The 17,694-nt window shown below is 44.0% G+C and overlaps 1 protein-coding gene across 1 annotated transcript; it reads left to right on the top strand.

Moving 5' to 3' along the window:
• The first annotated feature begins 1,393 nt into the window (after positions 1–1,393).
• On the top strand, positions 1,394–16,475 carry LZTS3 (leucine zipper tumor suppressor family member 3). The gene is made up of 3 exons (XM_082244211.1): positions 1,394–1,698; positions 5,524–6,354; positions 15,459–16,475. Exons 1-3 carry the CDS (start codon positions 1,399–1,401, stop codon positions 16,158–16,160), a joined length of 1,833 nt encoding a protein of 610 aa, XP_082100337.1. The 5' UTR covers positions 1,394–1,398; the 3' UTR covers positions 16,161–16,475.
• The last annotated feature ends 1,219 nt before the right edge of the window (positions 16,476–17,694 follow it).

A 17,694-nucleotide genomic window follows, 5' to 3' on the forward strand; every position in this document is an offset into this window, starting at 1 on the left:
CCTTCCTAGTTCTTTCACTGTCCTCTACACTGACCTACCTGATTCCTACACTGACCACTGCACTGACCTACTTGATTCCTACACTGACCTACCAGACTCCTTCACTGACCTACCTGATTCCCACAATGACCACTACACTGACCTTCCTGACTTCTACACTGACCTACCTAATTCCTACACTGACCACTACACTGACCTACCTGATTCCTACACTGACCACTACACAGACTTACCTGACACCTACACTGACCTACCTGACCCCCACACTGACCTACCTGATTCCTACACTGACCTACCTGATTCATACACTGGCCACTAAACTGACCTACCTGGCTCCTACACTGACCTACCTTATTCCGACACTGACCTACCTGCCCCTTACACTGACCTGCCTAACCTCTACACTGACCTACTTACACTGACCTACCTGACCCCTACACTTACCTACCTGACCACCACTTTGATCTACCTACACTGACCTACCTGACCAACTACATTAACCTATCTGACCCCCTACACTGACTTGCCTGACCACAACACTGACATACTTTATTTCTACTTTCTGCACTATTCACACTCCTCCCCCCCATCCCCCCCACACACATACACAGTACAATGTAGATTAATTAATCCATCATCCTCCTTACCTCTCCATGGCTTCCATCTGATTAGGGCTCTCCCCAGCACTGGGCGGGCAGTATTGTTCAGTAGTTGTGCCCCCGTACCTCTCCCATCTGCAAAGAGCACCGCCCCTCCCCCTCTGCTGTTCTCACCCACAGGCCGCATCAGGGGGATCCAGAGCAACAGGCTGGACCAAAGGAGTTTCGGGGGGGGGGGGGAGTTGGAATAGGGTGCTGCAGAAAGGAATGCCCGAATGATTCATCGTAGGTGTAGTGCCTGTGGAGGCAATAGGCTGCACCTCAGACCTTTGGGAGAGCGGTATCAGTTTCAAGTATTGGTGCTTTTGCACGAGTATCAGTACCCGTGCAAATGCCTAGTATCGGCACCGATGCCGGTATCGGTGCAACCCTACTCATATACATTAGTTGTGATGGCCAGGGGTCCACAAACGTTTGGCTATATGGTGTGTATTTGCATCCCATCAAATTTCCACTGCTAGAACAATATAGAAATTTAAATTCATATAATCCCTTACAACAGTTTTATTTCTTGTTCTCAAACATAGCAGTGCACACAAGGCTTCCTTACATCTTAATCTCAAAAGGTCAAGACATGGGGCACTTCATTTTCTGACTTCCTGTTATTCTCAGGGAAGGGGGCCTAATCACTGCATTTTTCTCTGAAAAATAAGAAAATAATACAGTATAATACATGTTTTATTTTATGTTTGTCTTGCAGTGCCGTTAACTCTCATCATACGTCTTTCTCTGTGCTGCCATGGCAAAACTAGACTCAAGACCTGTCCTGAGCGACACAACCTATCAGAGCCAAGAGTCCTACCACTCTTTCACCAGCAGATCTTCCGACTCTCCTTCCCAGGGCACTATGGGTAGTGTTGGCAGTGGAGTGGCCAATGATCAAGAGTTTGCTATGAAGAGTGTTGGAACTAGAACGCAGAACAGCCTAAAGCAAAATGACAGCTCCAGGAACGGCTACTCCAACCGATATTCAGGAGAGGAGAAGTGTTACAAGACAGAGAAAATGTACATTAATGGGGAACAGCGCAAGAGTGAGAAGGTGAGAAATAGAGTGGGGCATGTAATGGAAAATGTAAAGGCAGCTACACACATTTCCAATGTCTATCCATACAGATAACAGCTGATATGCCAACCTGTTGGAAAAATATGGCAGCTAGCAAAGTGACAAACAAGACCTAGTTACAAACCTGCAAGACATGAAATAGAAGTTTGTGCTCAGATCTTTGCAGCATAATCATATAGAGTGCTAGAGGGGAGTGCCCACAGGCATAGGCATTGGTCACCTGATTTTAATGAAGGGACGTTTAGATAGTGCTATGCAATCAGCATCTTTGCCTTAAACTGATCTCCCTTGGCTGAAATAATGTGACCAAGGCCTCGGGACTGCCTTTGGTGACCAGTTAACACAGGCTTAAGCTGTTTCTTCTTAACAAGGTAAGCCAACAAAGCTGCTTTATACCTTATATTTATATGGTATCAGAACAGTCAGCCTAGAGTAAGGTGATCAGATTTTTTAAACAAAATCTGGGGACATATATATATTTTTTTGGGCAAATGGCACAGGACTGCATGATACACAGAGCACTGGGCACAGGACTACATAATACACAGAGCGCTGGACACAGGACTACATAATACACAGAGCACTGGGCACAGGACTACATAATACACAGAGAGCTGGACACAGGACTACATAATACACAGAGCACTGGGCACAGGACTACATAATACACAGAGAGCTGGACACAGGACTACATAATACACAGAGCACTGGGCACAGGACTACATAATACACAGAGCGCTGGACACAGGACTACATAATACACAGAGCGCTGGGCACAGGACTACATAATACACAAGGCGCTGGGCACAGGACTACATAATACACAGAGCACTGGGCACAGGACTACATAATACACAGAGCACTGGACACAGGACTACATAATACACAGAGAGCTGGGCACAGGACTGCATGATACACAGAGAGCTGGACACAGGACTACATAATACACAGAGAGCTGGACACAGGACTACATAATACACAGAGCACTGGGCACAGGACTACATAATACACAGAGCGCTGGACACAGGACTACATAATACACAGAGCGCTGGGCACAGGACTACATAATACACAAGGCGCTGGGCACAGGACTACATAATACACAGAGCACTGGGCACAGGACTACATAATACACAGAGAGCTGGACACAGGACTACATAATACACAAGGCGCTGGGCACAGGACTACATAATACACAGAGCACTGGGCACAGGACTACATAATACACAGAGAGCTGGACACAGGACTACATAATACACAGAGCACTGGGCACAGGACTACATAATACACAGAGCACTGGACACAGGACTACATAATACACAGAGCGCTGGGCACAGGACTACATAATACACAAGGCACTGGGCACAGGACTACATAATACACAGAGCACTGGGCACAGGACTACATAATACACAGAGCACTGGACACAGGACTACATAATACACAGAGAGCTGGGCACAGGACTGCATGATACACAGAGCACTGGGCACAGGACTACATAATACACAGAGCGCTGGACACAGGACTACATAATACACAGAGCACTGGGCACAGGACTACATAATACACAGAGCGCTGGGCACAGGACTACATAATACACAAGGCGCTGGGCACAGGACTACATAATACACAGAGCGCTGGGCACAGGACAACATAATATACAGGAGGGTGTTAGGCATAGAGTGCAGGGTTCAGAGGTTTTATGAACAGAGGACGTTTCTGCCACCACATCAATAGGTCATCTTTGCACCTTTCTCTCACAGATTATCTCTGCAACCACCTTTTAGCCCTTTCCCCACAACAGCTAAACTCTCCATCTCTCCATGCAGCTACATCAGCTCTGAACCCCCCACTGCCCTCACCTGTGTACAAACAGACACGCCCCATCTGCTCACCTCTCGGTCTCAGCCTTCCACACAGTAAATTTTTAGCTCAGCCTCTCCTCCACTGAACAGCAGCAGAAATCGGCAGTGAGATCCTCCAGCAGGGGGCATTGGCAGCCAAGCCACCAGGCTGTTTCTCAGCCAGCATGGGATGCCCTGTCTACGTTAATCCGGGACAAAACCGGGGACAGACTTGGTCTGGGGACAGTGTCCTCTGTCTGGGGATGTCTGGTCACCCTAGCCTAGAGGAATTGCTATAGTATAGGTTCACTTTCATTTAGTTTAATTTGGCATATGTACTGTATAAATGTATACCAATGTGTAGAGGGCTAACTGAAAATGCATATGGTATACATACTGTATGTACAGCCTAATGAGACAAACCCGGATGTGATACTTTTATTGCATGTGTGAAGTGCAATGGGAAGGATTATAGAAAACTGTAGTCTGCTCTCTGCCAGAAATCTTAACAGTATAACAAGAGGCTGCGGGAGAATGACATATATTTTCCTTAGCTATCCGCACCTAGAGGACTCTGAATTTGTATATTTTCTCCTACTGGAAGCTGACACATTGGGAAACACTATGTTGTCATCTGTTCATTGCATAGACTTTTATTTTAAAGTTTTATTGGTTGGAGTTATTCCTAAAGTTTCCCTGTGGCTACAGACCTTTAAGTATTTACACATTCTTGGCAAGCAGTAAATGAATAAGAAAAGCCCTCAATGAACTCTGTTGCTGCAGGCACTGTAGATTCATTCATTCTCAAATTTGTAACAAAAGCACTTTAGTCAGAGGTTGATTTCTTTCTATCAGCAATAATCTGGCAGCCTTCTAATTTAAACTCAGTGCACCCGCTCTGTGTTTACATCAGAATGCTGAAAGGCTGTGATGATGGGCTGAAATACTCAGTTGTGCACTGTTCTGAGTTGCACTTAGAGCGCTCAGAACAGCATCCAGCTGTGTACAGCTGCCATGTATTTTCATTGATTTTGACAGGCTGCTGGCAGTGAGCTGTATAATGCATCTGCTCCTCCTGGGCACCCAAAACACCAATTTTTATGCTTAAACCATCTATGTGCATGAGCCCTAAAAATCACATTAAAGCCTGACCAGAATGCCTTCAATACAGTGTGAAATTTGGAGGATGACTTGCTTTATAGTGCCTGCAGCTACAGAGGTCAGAGATGGCTGGGATCACATCTTTGCAGTGTGGTAATGAGCGGTGCCGCATCATGCGCACATCAGTGCACTGCAGAGGCATTTATTTTGAATGGCCAAAACACAAATTCCCCTGAGGAGTGGGACTTTGAATGGCAATGACCAGGACTTGAGTAATAGATATATTTTTAAATGTATTTATTAATGAGTTAAAAACATAGTACAATAAACCAACACTTAAAAACAAGTGGCCATAAAGTTACGTCTCAAGGGCTGGAGGTGGCTGAGATTTCCAAAAGAGACCAAAAAATTGGGGCAATTTTGTATAAACTCGTTAATAAATACATTTAAAAATATATCTATTACTCAAGTCCTGGTAATTGCCATTCAAAGTCCCACTTCTCAGGGGAATTTGTGTTTTGGTCTACTATTAAGGGATGCTTGCAATTTCCAGGATAACCACTGAATCCGATTCCTTCTTTCCTTTATTTTGACTGGCACCCCAATGCATTAGGACACCACAATACCACCACACACCGTAACACACTACTGTGCTTTGCATTCTAAAAAAGGGTCAAGTGTGGTTTGGGCCATGTTTAGGTCCATTAAAATTGCGCGGGTGCTTGTTAATGCAGTACACAGATTTTATTCAGACCTAAACGCTAATTTACATCTTGTTAAGAAAATGCAACTACTTGACCTGGCTACAGGTCATTTAAACTTTTTCTAAATGTGTCTATGCTCTCAATTTTCACAGAATAACGAGCCTTTGATTCGACCATCTGCCTTTAAACCGGTGGTTCCCAAGAATTTTCATTCCATGCAAAACCTCTGCCCACCTTTGAATAACAGCGTCACTGATAATCGAAAAAGCTCTAGTCATGGAAACAGCAACAGTCCAGCAGTCCTAAAGAGCAGTTTGGAGAAGTCCAGTCACAACAGGTCTTCGAATCAGGTGGGAGGTCTGTCAGATTCTGGTCGCAATTCACTGACCAGTTTACCCACCTATGGGACTGGTTACAGTCAGCACGTTGGCCCAATGAGTGCATCCACAAGCCATATAAACCGCATTGGGACCACCTATATAGAGAAGAATATAGTAGGATATAATGGAATATCTACCTCAGATTGTGGACGAACTTCCAGTAAGAGCGCCTCTTCTTTCAGCCGGCTCAACCATCTTAATGAAACCTTGCCTTTCCACTCACCCTCTAGTGATGACATCATACAAGACTTGGAAGACCGACTGTGGGAAAAGGAACAGGAGGTGATACAAATGAAAAGAAGTTTAGACAAAAGTGAGGCTGCCATTTTCCAGGTCTTCGAGGAGAAGCAGAAGATCTGGGAACGCGAAATGGAAGACTTGAGACAGAACTATGCTAACAAACTTCAGCAAGTGTCTAAAAAAGCACAGAGGGCCCAGCAGGCATTGCAACTGCAAATCTTCAAGCTGCAGCAAGAGAAGAAGAAGCTTCAAGATGATGTTGCACAGCTGCTACAAGAACGGGAGGAACTGGAGAAAAAATGTATGGCCTTCAAGAAAGAGCAATCAGAGTTTCTCCCAAAAATCGAGGAGACCAAGTGGGAGGTAGGATGCAATGAAACTGGTTTAACTGTTGTCATTACTTTTAGGTCCATCAAATGTACTTTGCTTCTACATACAAAAGCTCAACCCCTGTAAGGAGATTGGGCTGCAGATGTGTGAATGTCTGTCACATCTAGCTTACATTTTTACCACTTTAAGGTATATCCTAATACCAAGCTATGGGTGAAATTAAAAATGTACCCTTTCAGTGGGGCTTCCTCCTCACTGCAAGGGGTAAAGTAGAACTACAGGCAAAACCTTTTTTTTTTCTTTCATTTTGGATAGAGCAAGCAACCTTTGTCAGATTCTGTTTTTGCCATCTATGTCCCATTGCGGAGGTTTCCCTTTACTTCCTGTCCCATGACTAAACTGGAAGTGAAATAAATCCCTGCAAATTAAGGGAGTTCCTTGGGGACCCCCAATGCACTAGAACTAGTGTCCCCATGGCAAGGTTTCCCCTCTATTACTTTTCTGGGGACAACCCAGAATTTGTGTTTTCTTTTACTTTCATTTTCAATAATAATGGTAAACAGGACAAATAGAGAGGGTGAACCTTCCTAATGGGGGCAGAGAGAGCAATGAAAAAATGAAAAGCACTCTAATCCCTCCCAAATCTATCCAAAACTAAAAAAAAAATAAAGTTTTGCCTTAAGTTATACCTTAACCACTTAAGCCCCGGAAGATTTTACCCCATTCCTGACCAGGGCCTATTTTGCAATTCGGCACTGCGTGACTTTAACGGACAATTGCGCGGTCGTGCAATACTGTACCTAAACGAATTTGACGTCCTTTTTTCCCACAAACAGAGCTTTCTTTTGGTGGTATTTGATCACCTGTGCGATGTTTTGATCATGCGCTATAAACAAAAAAAGAGGGTCAATTTTGCAAAAATAACAATATTTTTCACATTTTTTTTATATGAAATTCCCCAAAAAAATGTAAAAATCAAACATTTTTAACATTTTCGGCCAATTTGTTTTCTGCTACATATGTTTGGTAAAAAAAATGGCAAAAAGCGTATTTTGATTGGTTTGCGCAAAAGTTATCGCGTTTACTAACAAAGGGAAAGATTTTTGTCATTTTTGTTGTTTTTTTTAACACGTAATGGCGGCGATCTGCGATTTTTTTTGCGAGACTGTGACATTGCGGCAGACAGATCGGACCCTTGACTGACATTTTTGACACTTTTGGGGTTACCAGTGACATTACTACAGTAATCAGTGCTATACATATGCACTGTTACTGTAAAATTACACTGGCAGTGAAGGGGTTAACTTTTTTTGAGAGGGAGGGGTTATGTGTGTCCCTAGGGGCGTGATTCTAACTGTGATTGGCTGTGGCTTGAGGTGTAGGAACAGTGATCAACGGTCCTACATAGTAGAACCGTATGATCACTATTCCTACACAGGGAAGAATGACAGGCAGCTTGTTTACATTAGCCGCCTGCCTTTCTCCTTCTCCACCCGATGATCGCGAGTGGGGGCCCGTGACCGCGCGGGAGCGCGCCTCAGGCGGCGCTCGCTCGCTCCCTAGACCCTCACAGGCTAGTGATGTAGCCCTACGTTGCTTTGCCTGTGAGGGGCTGACCGCCGCAGTAAATAGTCGTGCGGCGGTCGGCAAGCGGTTAAATGCTCGTTTTGGTCTAGGAGAAACCTAAAAAGCAGTTTTGCTTACCTTATCCCTCATATCCTGGCAGTCGGTACATTTCTCAACACTCCAATGATGCTGGGAGTGGGCCCTCTAAACCCTCATTTACAATGCAGGACTGCTGGTTCTGCATTAATTGTGATTACCCCAGTGTGCAACCACTGGAAAAGAAGCTTTGAGGGTCCAGTCTTGCTGCTGGGAAGAAGCATGTGGGAGGAAGATAAGTATAACTTTTTTATGTTGCTCCAGACAAAGATGTGCATTTAATCCTTTAAATGCAGGGGGAAATCCACTGCAAATATACTGTATGTATGCTACAAAGGTCCACTTATTCAATCAAGCCCCCCCATGCCAAAATGTTGCAGAAAAGTAAAAAAAATCTTGGGAAAACGGTTAGTTAATAGGTTTTCCTTACTTTAGCTCCTGCACTGCAGGAAGTGACGTCACTATCTCTCTGGCGAGATCCTGGCAAGCACAGTGCAGGAGCTTCTTCTCACAAGATCTGGGCTACTCAGTATTCCCTGACATCTCGCCTGAAGGATGGTGATGTCACCCTGGCCTGGGCACAGGAGGCAGGAGCCAGAAAGTAAGGTATGTGACACCATAACTCCAGCCAGTGACTTTGCCAAACCTGAAATGATGTCATCAGTCTGCTGCAGGCAGGAATTAGCATCGGTGATCACACTTCAACCTTGTAACATTATTGCAGGTTAGATGAGAAGCTGTGTCAGACATTTGCTAAAGCATTCTATAAACTACACAGGTGCCTGGATTACCATAATTCTGGCATGCCAAGTCCAGAAAGTAGATGGTGACCCTGGATGATGCCTGAAGAAAGATAGCTCCTTCCTTCTAGAAGCAGATGAAGCCATTGTCAGGGGGAATACTGTGATCTCTATGGGAGGTCATAAATACCTGGAAGTGTTATACTTACACATTACTTAGCATGCACAGAACATAAAATATTATATCTGATATTAGGTCCACTTTGCCTCTATTGATTTTACTTTAGAAGAATTATCCCAGTAGATAGATGTGACTTTTCTGGGATAAGGTGAGAACCTTGTGCAGGGTATGCTAACATCTGAGGATAACCAGGAGGGCAAGTTTTCAATAACAGTTATATAGTTATTCATAGCAAATGCAGGACCTTCCACTTGGCACTTTTGAAAGATTTCCGGAACCACAAGGCCAAATCCTAGGACCAATATCTTTAACATTACCTTAGAAATCACGGGGGCTACCATTGTTGACCACATTCTGAAAATTTCTGTTGGCTGCCTCCATGGTTGCTGTTTGGGTTACCAAATCTTCTGAAGACACGTAACAAAAGCAGATAACAGGAATTCCAATTTTAATTTGTGTCATTATTCTATGTCTTTGACTCAAAGGAACTCAATCTAGATCATGGGTGTCCAACCTTTTGGCTTCTCTGGGCCACAGTGAATGTAGAGAAATCTTCTCGGGCCGCATATAAAATATATACTATAGTTAAGGTATATAAATTAAAGTAATAAAAGTAATAAAATAAAGTAATAAAATGCCACCGCGCCCTTCCCGCGCCCCCCCAGCACTAATTTAACACAACTAGAGGATGATCCCTTCCGAGGCAGCCTCTGCCTACAGTAAGTTGGAAGCCACTGTGGCCGTGCCCCTGACCCGCCTTCCTTCCTCCCCAGCAAAAAAAAAAATTGTCAGGGTGCAGTGGGCCGCATTGCCTGTGGTTCTGGGCCGCATGCGGCCCCCGGGCTGCAGGTTGGACATGCCTGATCTAGATGATGCTGAGCAACTGCCATTTTCAGTAATGCAAGTTGTCATGTTTTTGCCATTGGAAGGGATAGTTTAATACAAAAGCAAGTCGGAATCTGAAATAACTTAGCTTAAAATTGTAAATCTTAAAAAGACTCTATCCCCTTGCCGATGCAGAGCAAAGTGACATTGTCTCTGCAAAGGGGCCACCCCTCATCTCACCTTCCTTCTTTGCAGTAGGTTAGAATATCTGGCACTTGTGGGTATGGTGGAGCATGAGACCTGCTTCCCTGTTCTTAGGTCTGACAGCTAATTGCTAGACATGAGTGCTGTCAGTTGACTGGGGGACTACTAGTCATTTAATTTCTGACTGCATGGAAGAGGCAAGGTAGTGCAGGCATGGTCAATGTCAGGAGATGCCCTTTGCAGAGACCCTGTCATTTAGCTTGGCATGTGCAAGGTAACAGTATTACTTTAAAGTGGTCCTTTCACTTCAGTAATCATGTCCACCTTTATAAGGTCCGTCTTTTTAAAGCAGATCTTAACTTTTAATTGAAAAAGCTATTTAACTTATTTTTAATATTCAAAGCAAACTCACCCATCTATCCATGTGTCTATGCTTTATTGTTAAAAAATCACTTTGAGCAATATTCCTCTAGCATTTTTATTTCATTATGAGTATTGGCAGATAATTTGTGTAGCCTTTACTCCCTGGAATCCATCTGCCCTTAGTTCAGGCGTACAGGTGTACTTAGCTGAGAAAACCCCTCCTACCCTCCGCCCTCCCCTCCCGTCCTCCAGATGAAAGAAAAGAAAATGCTCATGAAGACACCTGGCATGTGTGATATCATTTTGGTCTAGGCCAGAAACGAGAAAGCAACTGAAGGCATGTAAAAAAAAATCTATTTTCCACCTATTTACTAATGTTTAGTTCTGCTTTAACCACTTGCCGACCAGTCACGTTGACTGTACTGCGGCAAAGTGGTTCATTATTGTCTGGCGACGTAGACCTACGTCTACAGATCTTCCCCTCTCTCGGTGGCGCACGCGCGCCGCCGGAGGCTCGCTACCGCTGTATTCAGTTACAGCGGGAGTTGGGCCAGGGGAGGAGCAGCGGTGATCACCGCCGCTCTTCCCCGATCGTCGGGAATCGAGTGTGGAGATCCGCCTGCTTGTGTAAACAAAGCGGGCGGATCTCCTAAGTGACAGACAGGGTCAGATTGCAGGGTTCAGCATAGCTGAACCCTCGATCTGTCCCTGTGTCACTCAGTCACCTCTCCCCACACACGTCAGTAAGCACCAGGCATACATTAACCCCTCCCTCTCCAATACAAATTAACCCCTTCCCTGCCAGTGTCATTTTTACAGTAACAGTGCATATTTATAGCACTGATTACTGTAGTAATGTCACCGGTACCCCCAAAAGTGTCAAAAATGTCAGTCAAGGGTCCGATCTGTCCGCCGGAATGTCGCAGTCCCGCAAAAAAAAAATCGCAGATCGCCGCCATTACTAGTTAAAAAAAAAACACCAAAAATAACAGAAATCTTTCCCTTAGTTAGTAAACGCAATAACTTTTGCGCAAACCAATCAAAATACGCTTATTGCGATTTTTTCTACCAAAAATATGTAGCAGAAAACAAATTGGCCTAAAATGTTAAAAAATTTTGATTTTTACATTTTTTTGGGGGGAATTTTTTTTATAAAAAATGTGAAAAATATTGTTATTTTTTCAAAATTTACGCTTTTTTTGTTTATAGCGCAAAAAGTAAAAATCGCACAGGTGATCAAATACCACCAAAAGAAAGCTCTGTTTGTGGGACGTAAATTTCATTTCAATTGTCAGTTAAAGTCGCACAGCGCCAAATCGCAAAAAGTGGCCTGGACGTAAGACAGCAAAATCCTCCGGTGGTAAAGTGGTTAAAACACTGGATGAAATGTCAGGAAAAAAAAAAAACATGCGGGTGGGAAATTTTCATAATATACTTACCTTTCCCCAACTTCCTCCCACTGCACCTGATTGGGGATGATGTCTTCCCCCTTCCAGACAGATTTCGAAGAGTGTTGAGTAGATCAAAACTTGCAAGAAAATGATCCTGCACCGTGTTGCAGTGTCTTCTTCCAACATTTGGGTTCCTTGGCATTCCCTGGGATCTTGTTGGCTGGATGATGTCACCCTCTGCTCTATAAAAGGTGGAAAAAGCTGAGTGAAGTATATCCAACAATTTATATAAAACTACAGTTTTAAGAAGGGGGAGAGAGGTCACAGTAAATAAGTAGACTTTGCCTGAAGTGCAAGGTTCACTATAAATACTTGACTTGTTATCCTTTCCTTTCTTTTACAAATCAGTTTTTTTATTTTTAGATGTGGGTATGCTGACTTTGTACAGTGAAACTGTAATATGTAACCAGATGGAGCCTAACTCAGACAGGAAGTTAAACTAATCCTAAAGTATGTATGAGAGATAATGGAGCTGAGAGTGCCTACACTGCTATATCTGCTGGAATTTTGGAATTGGGCCCAAAAATTCCAGATAAAGTAAAGCAGCTTCTAGCAAAGCTGATAACAGACTTACAGTGTGACGCCCTTTAATTTTTGCTTTGGGATATGTTTTTTGGTCATTTTTATTTGGCATTTAAAGGGTAAATATATTTTAAAAAAATATATATAGCATATACACTTGCTATGCACGCCATATTTTTTCAATCTGTAGCTAGTTTTTTTTTTTTTTGGGGGGGGGGATCAATTGCAATTTGGCCACCTGTACACCATTGGTGTATGGAACACTTCCAGAAATGTAGTTTCCTGCTGATTTTCCCAGAAGCCTGCACTAGGATAATCCAATTTTAGGCACCCTTTGCAATAGGAAGATATTTCCCAAGGGTCAAATACTTCTAAAGGGATGAAGACCCTGCAGCTTTTCTCATTAGAATGCTGAGAGTAGACCAGTTGATTATATAGCACCAGACCCTCCAATTCAGAATCAATATCTAAAGGACACGGTAAAACAAAAGGTAGGAATCTGCTAGAAAGTTTGGTAAAATTCCTGCAATGTACATTGAGTGGGGATTGTTTTCATCTCAACAAAGGTTCATAAACTATTTTTATGTAATGCTTTAGGCTGGCTTTACCCTTATGTGTTGCGATAATGCAAAATAAAACATGCATTAAACTTTGGGGGTGCTCCCACTCTCCCCAGTAGTATCTGGCACTTTAGCATCTAGGTCACTCCCTGGGGGGGATGTGTGCCACCCCCCTCTGGTATTTCTCATTTGAGAGTTTTTACTAGATCTTATTGTCAAGAACAGGACATTGATTGGATGCTACCTGGTTGAATGTCCTTACACTCTATTTACCTCCAATTGTTCTGTCACTCTCTGACCCCTGAGTTGGAGAGCCCGAACATGGGCTACCACCCTGGATGCAGAGACCAATGTTTGTTCAGGATCTTTTCCTTTGTTTTCTTTCCTTTTAGTTACATTCGTGTTGAAAGTTTTGCTTTAACTACTCATGCCACCGTGGGAATAGAGACTGCCTCCCTTACTTCCTCTTTTAGAGGGATACACTACTTGGTATTCTATACTCTTGGACAACGGCCCTCTCCTGGGGACCATGCGGGGGGCATACTTTGACCTGTTTTGGATCTAGGAATTGTTTACCTATTTATTTGGGGAAATGTTTGCTCAATGACACCTGCCTAGCTATCTTTTTGTATGTGTACTATTATTTATGATGAGCTGGTATGGACTCAGGACCAGTGCTTTAAGTGGGCCGGTACACACCGGTACTCAGTACCGCCACTTCTGCAAAAAGCTCTTGAGAGTACCGCCACCTCTCCCTGCGCCCAGAACATGATTTTAACGTACTGGTACGCAGGGCCGGTCCCCTGTTGAAAAGGGGGGGGGGGGCGCCGCTCTGCAGACAGAACAGTAAATCCATCGATGCCGGCTGCACCGCTGACCGCTCTGCCTCTGCTGTGCTTCCTTCCCTCTGTATCACTGGTGGTTGCTAGATCGCCTACTGCTTGGCATCTAGCAACCAGTGATGTCATACGCCCGCCCCGCCGCCCCAGCATTCACAGCGGAGGAGGAACTCCTCCGCGCGTGCCTAAACAGTGCTCCATCCCCCACCCCCTCCAGCAGTGCCCTGCGCGGTGTGGTGTCCTGACTCCTGCGTCTGCCGACTCCGAGGAGAGAGTAAAGCCTGGCTGCCGCTGCTTGTCACCCCACAGTGCCCTAGCTGCCTGCCAGCTGCCACCACAGCACCTGCCTGGCCTGCCAGTGCCACCACAGTCAGTGCCCTGCCGTGCCATCCTTCCTGCCACCAGCACAGCACATTAGGTGAGTTACCAGGCCCAAAACCAATGCCAGGCAGGAACTAAGATGAAGCCAGGTTGATACATTATGTATCCCTAATATTTGTCAATGCTTTGTCAAGGTCAGAATTTAGTGATAATGATAACCTGCACCTGATGGACACTTGACTGATTATATGGACTATTATTTATGAATTTAATACTTATGAATTTGGAGTATATTTAGTACATGATTTTAAAAAAAATGTATAGGCTATAAAATAGAGTACCGGCACCTCTTTTGAGCCACTTAAAGCACTGCTCAGGACCCTTGACAGGCTTTTTCCCCCAAGAGATCTCAACTCAGGCACTACCTGAGTTGAGTTGGTTTTTGGTGGACTTGTTTTCAATGATCCATTATCCATAAATCCCATTTCCTAAAACTCCTCCCAACCCTTCCCCTCCCCTCACATCCCTTCCCCCTTTCTGTTATTGTGCAGGTCCCCACTGCCCTGCCAGGGTACCTTGCTTAATGCCAACCCTTCCCCAATACTACAGCAAAAGGGTCAGCCTAAAAGGAACAAAGATGCTGGGCAATCTGTATTATAATTCCAAATCCATTGTTAATCTTACAGTTGAACTTCTGGATGCAGCCCATATACCATACAGCAGACCTAGATTTCTATTTGAGACACTAGAGCCTGGCACTATCCCAAGAATCACAGTACTATAACTAAGAATAGATCAGTCTGCAGCTGAATGCAAAGTGTGGCTTCCAAGATCTTGACATTGCAATAATGAGAATGTGAAGGTCACTTGAAGTGGTCACATTTGCACTGGAAATTAAGTTTTCAAGGGCTGTTTATACAACTTGTCTTACCAGTGCCATCTTAAGAGCATTAAAGGGCCTGTGGCAATGCAGTGCACTGGGGCTCCGCCTATACAACCACCCATGAGAATTAAAATGCAAATTATCCATAAGGCGATATTTATTGGTACAGCAGTGCCAGGCTAATGATAGCTTCCAGGTTCGGCGGCAGGGTCCAGTGAACACACACACGGACGGGAGTCAGACTCAACTGTCCTGTGGGCACCTGTTCCTGTGGAGGTGGACAGGCATTTCTGCAGTTGTGGGCTCCCCCTCCATGGCCCAAGTAGCCTGACAACAGTGCAGGGCCCACTGCTAAGTTCGGCGGCAGGATTCACATGGTAATCGGGTCTAATGCTTGGCTGGGGCTAGGTCACTGGGCAGGTGGGGCCCCCTGGGCAAGTGGGGCCTCTGGGCAACTGCCCAGCCTGCCCATTCGGTAAGATGGCCCTGTGTCTTACCCATACCTTTAGTATATCGCCTAACTGTTTATTGAAAAAAAAAATTCTTAAAAATATTTCACATAACTGATTTCTGTTTCTCTTTGTAGGTTTGTCAGAAAGCTGGTGAGATATCACTGCTAAAGCAACAGTTGAAAGATTCCCAGTCTGACGTAACTCAGAAACTCAATGAGATAGTAGGCCTAAGAACACAACTAAAAGAAGCCAAGTCTTTTCTGAGAGAGAAGGAGGACCAGATTGTCTCTATTAAGGATTCATATAGCTCAAAGAGTGTCAGCCTTGAGATCTGTGAGAACGAGATGCAGAGGAAACAAAGTGAGTCTCAACAAATGAAAGAGAAGCTTAATCAATGCGAGCAAGAGATTGCAGACCTAAAGGAGGTCTTATCAAGTGTAGGTCAGAACCCATACACCCAAGAACTCAATGAAAAAATTAGAGACACTCTTTGCGAGAGTGATGAGGCCAAGATGAAACGCCAGAACGAGGACATTGTGGTGACCCTTAAGAAAGACATAGAAAACCTCCAATTAGAATTAGCCCTAGAGAAACAACAAAGGGATCAGCTGATTTTGGACTTTGAGGAGGAAAAACGTACTTGGCAAGAGGAGAAGGAAAAGGTGATAAAATATCAGAAGCAACTACAGCTCAATTATGTTGAGATGTATCAGAAAAATCAACAACTGGAGCAAAGGATCAGTGAGGCAAATACAAAGGTCACAACTCCACCAGCTGAGGACAAGAAACCTTGGACACCATCCAGGTTGGAGAGGATAGAGTCCACCGAAATATGAGGACAACTGACCAAGTGTACAAAGCTAGTTTCTCACTGTGCATGTGCTACCTAACCAGCTCATGGTCATCAGGAGAAGAACCTACTGAGTTCTGAAGGGACCATAGACTCTAGGACCTGGTAGACCCTTCAGTATGGAGAAGGTGTCTCATCAGAAAAAGTGCTTGCTGTAATCTAAGTGCAGATGAAACATTTATGGTATACAGTTTGTTATGCCGCCAATGATGCTATATGTCTGTTTCCCCCTTTCCCTTCCCTGCACCTCCCTCTGTCTGCAAGGCCACCATCTTTTTAACAAATAGATGTGTATGTTGTAGACTAAAGCCTCGTACACATGCAACGATTGTTGGCCGACCGATCGGCCGTCTTTTGTCCAGTGTTGTTGTGTTGGTTGAAATGTGCTCTAGACTGCACACAAATTTTCTCGGCCAACAACAACCAACTTCAGAAGTGATGTCATGTGCTGGTTTACTTTCCGTGTGTTTTTTCTTCTCTGAGCATGCCCAGTCTTGCTCATCAGATTTTTGTCTGCCGAAATCTGTACTGACTGACGGAAAATCGGCCGTTACATTGACGGCCAACAAAAATTTTATAGCCACCAGATTTTTTTCGGCCGAAAAGTCGGAGTCGGTTGTCGAAAGCATCATACTAACAAGCCGAAAATCGGCCGATCGGACGTTGGCCGAAAATTCACGGCCAACTATCGATGCGTATGTACGAGGCATTAGTGGAGGTGCAGGTCTGTGACTGTTACTGGTTCTTAATCCTTTTTTGGACTCTTGGAAAGAAAGGTCAAAATGACTTGGACTTTGAGTTATTTTAGCCATATTGGCTAGTAATGAGAGTTCTGCTGTGCGGTGAAATCTAGCGATCTACCTATGATGCACGTTCCACAGCTCTAGTCACTGTTTACTGTGAATTATCCAAAAATCTTAGAGGGATAGTTGTAACTGTATTTTATATTAAATCGTAGGGTTCCAACAACAGAGGATAACAATATTTTTGCCAGCACGCCATGCTGTTTACATCCATCTTACGACTTTGAGGTCAAGATTATGTCTCTGGTTAATGCTGCAAGGTTATTTAATGAACACAAGGAATATATTTCAATTTTTTTTTAAATCTCTCCAATGGTTCTGTGTGTAGGGGTGAAAGCTTTCTATAGAGGTGAGAGTTTCCAAAAGAGGTGCCGGTATTTTAAAACGAGGTTTAGACAATTCCTACAATGATGGAAGTATTCTATGAAGAGGTATGGTGGAGTTAGGTAGAGGCTGAAATGGTTTTTGGAAGTGGGGATATTCTGTGTTTAGATGGAGGCATTCGGAATATTCCATGTGAGATGAGGACAGTCCGTGCAATTTGAACATTCTTTGTAGTGGTTGCTTTTAGTGTAGAAGTAACTGAACACACGGCAAAATTCAGTAAAGTGTGAAAGGGCATGAATATTATGTGTGAGACTATTTACGAGGTGGGAATATTTCTTGCGGAGATTAAATTATTTTATGTAGAGGTTGTATGTTCTATGTAGAGATGAA

Source organism: Pelophylax lessonae (genome assembly GCF_965119305.1).
Source record: "Pelophylax lessonae genome assembly, chromosome: 1".
Classification (NCBI taxonomy): domain Eukaryota; kingdom Metazoa; phylum Chordata; class Amphibia; order Anura; family Ranidae; genus Pelophylax; species Pelophylax lessonae.

Coding starts and splice junctions, on each gene's coding strand:
- LZTS3 (XM_082244211.1), top strand. CDS start 1,399: ATGGCAAAACTAGACTCAAGACCTGTCCTGAGCGACACAACCTATCAG. Junction 1,699..5,523: donor AACAGCGCAAGAGTGAGAAG/GTGAGAAATAGA, acceptor CAATTTTCACAG/AATAACGAGCCTTTGATTCG. Junction 6,355..15,458: donor TCGAGGAGACCAAGTGGGAG/GTAGGATGCAAT, acceptor TTCTCTTTGTAG/GTTTGTCAGAAAGCTGGTGA.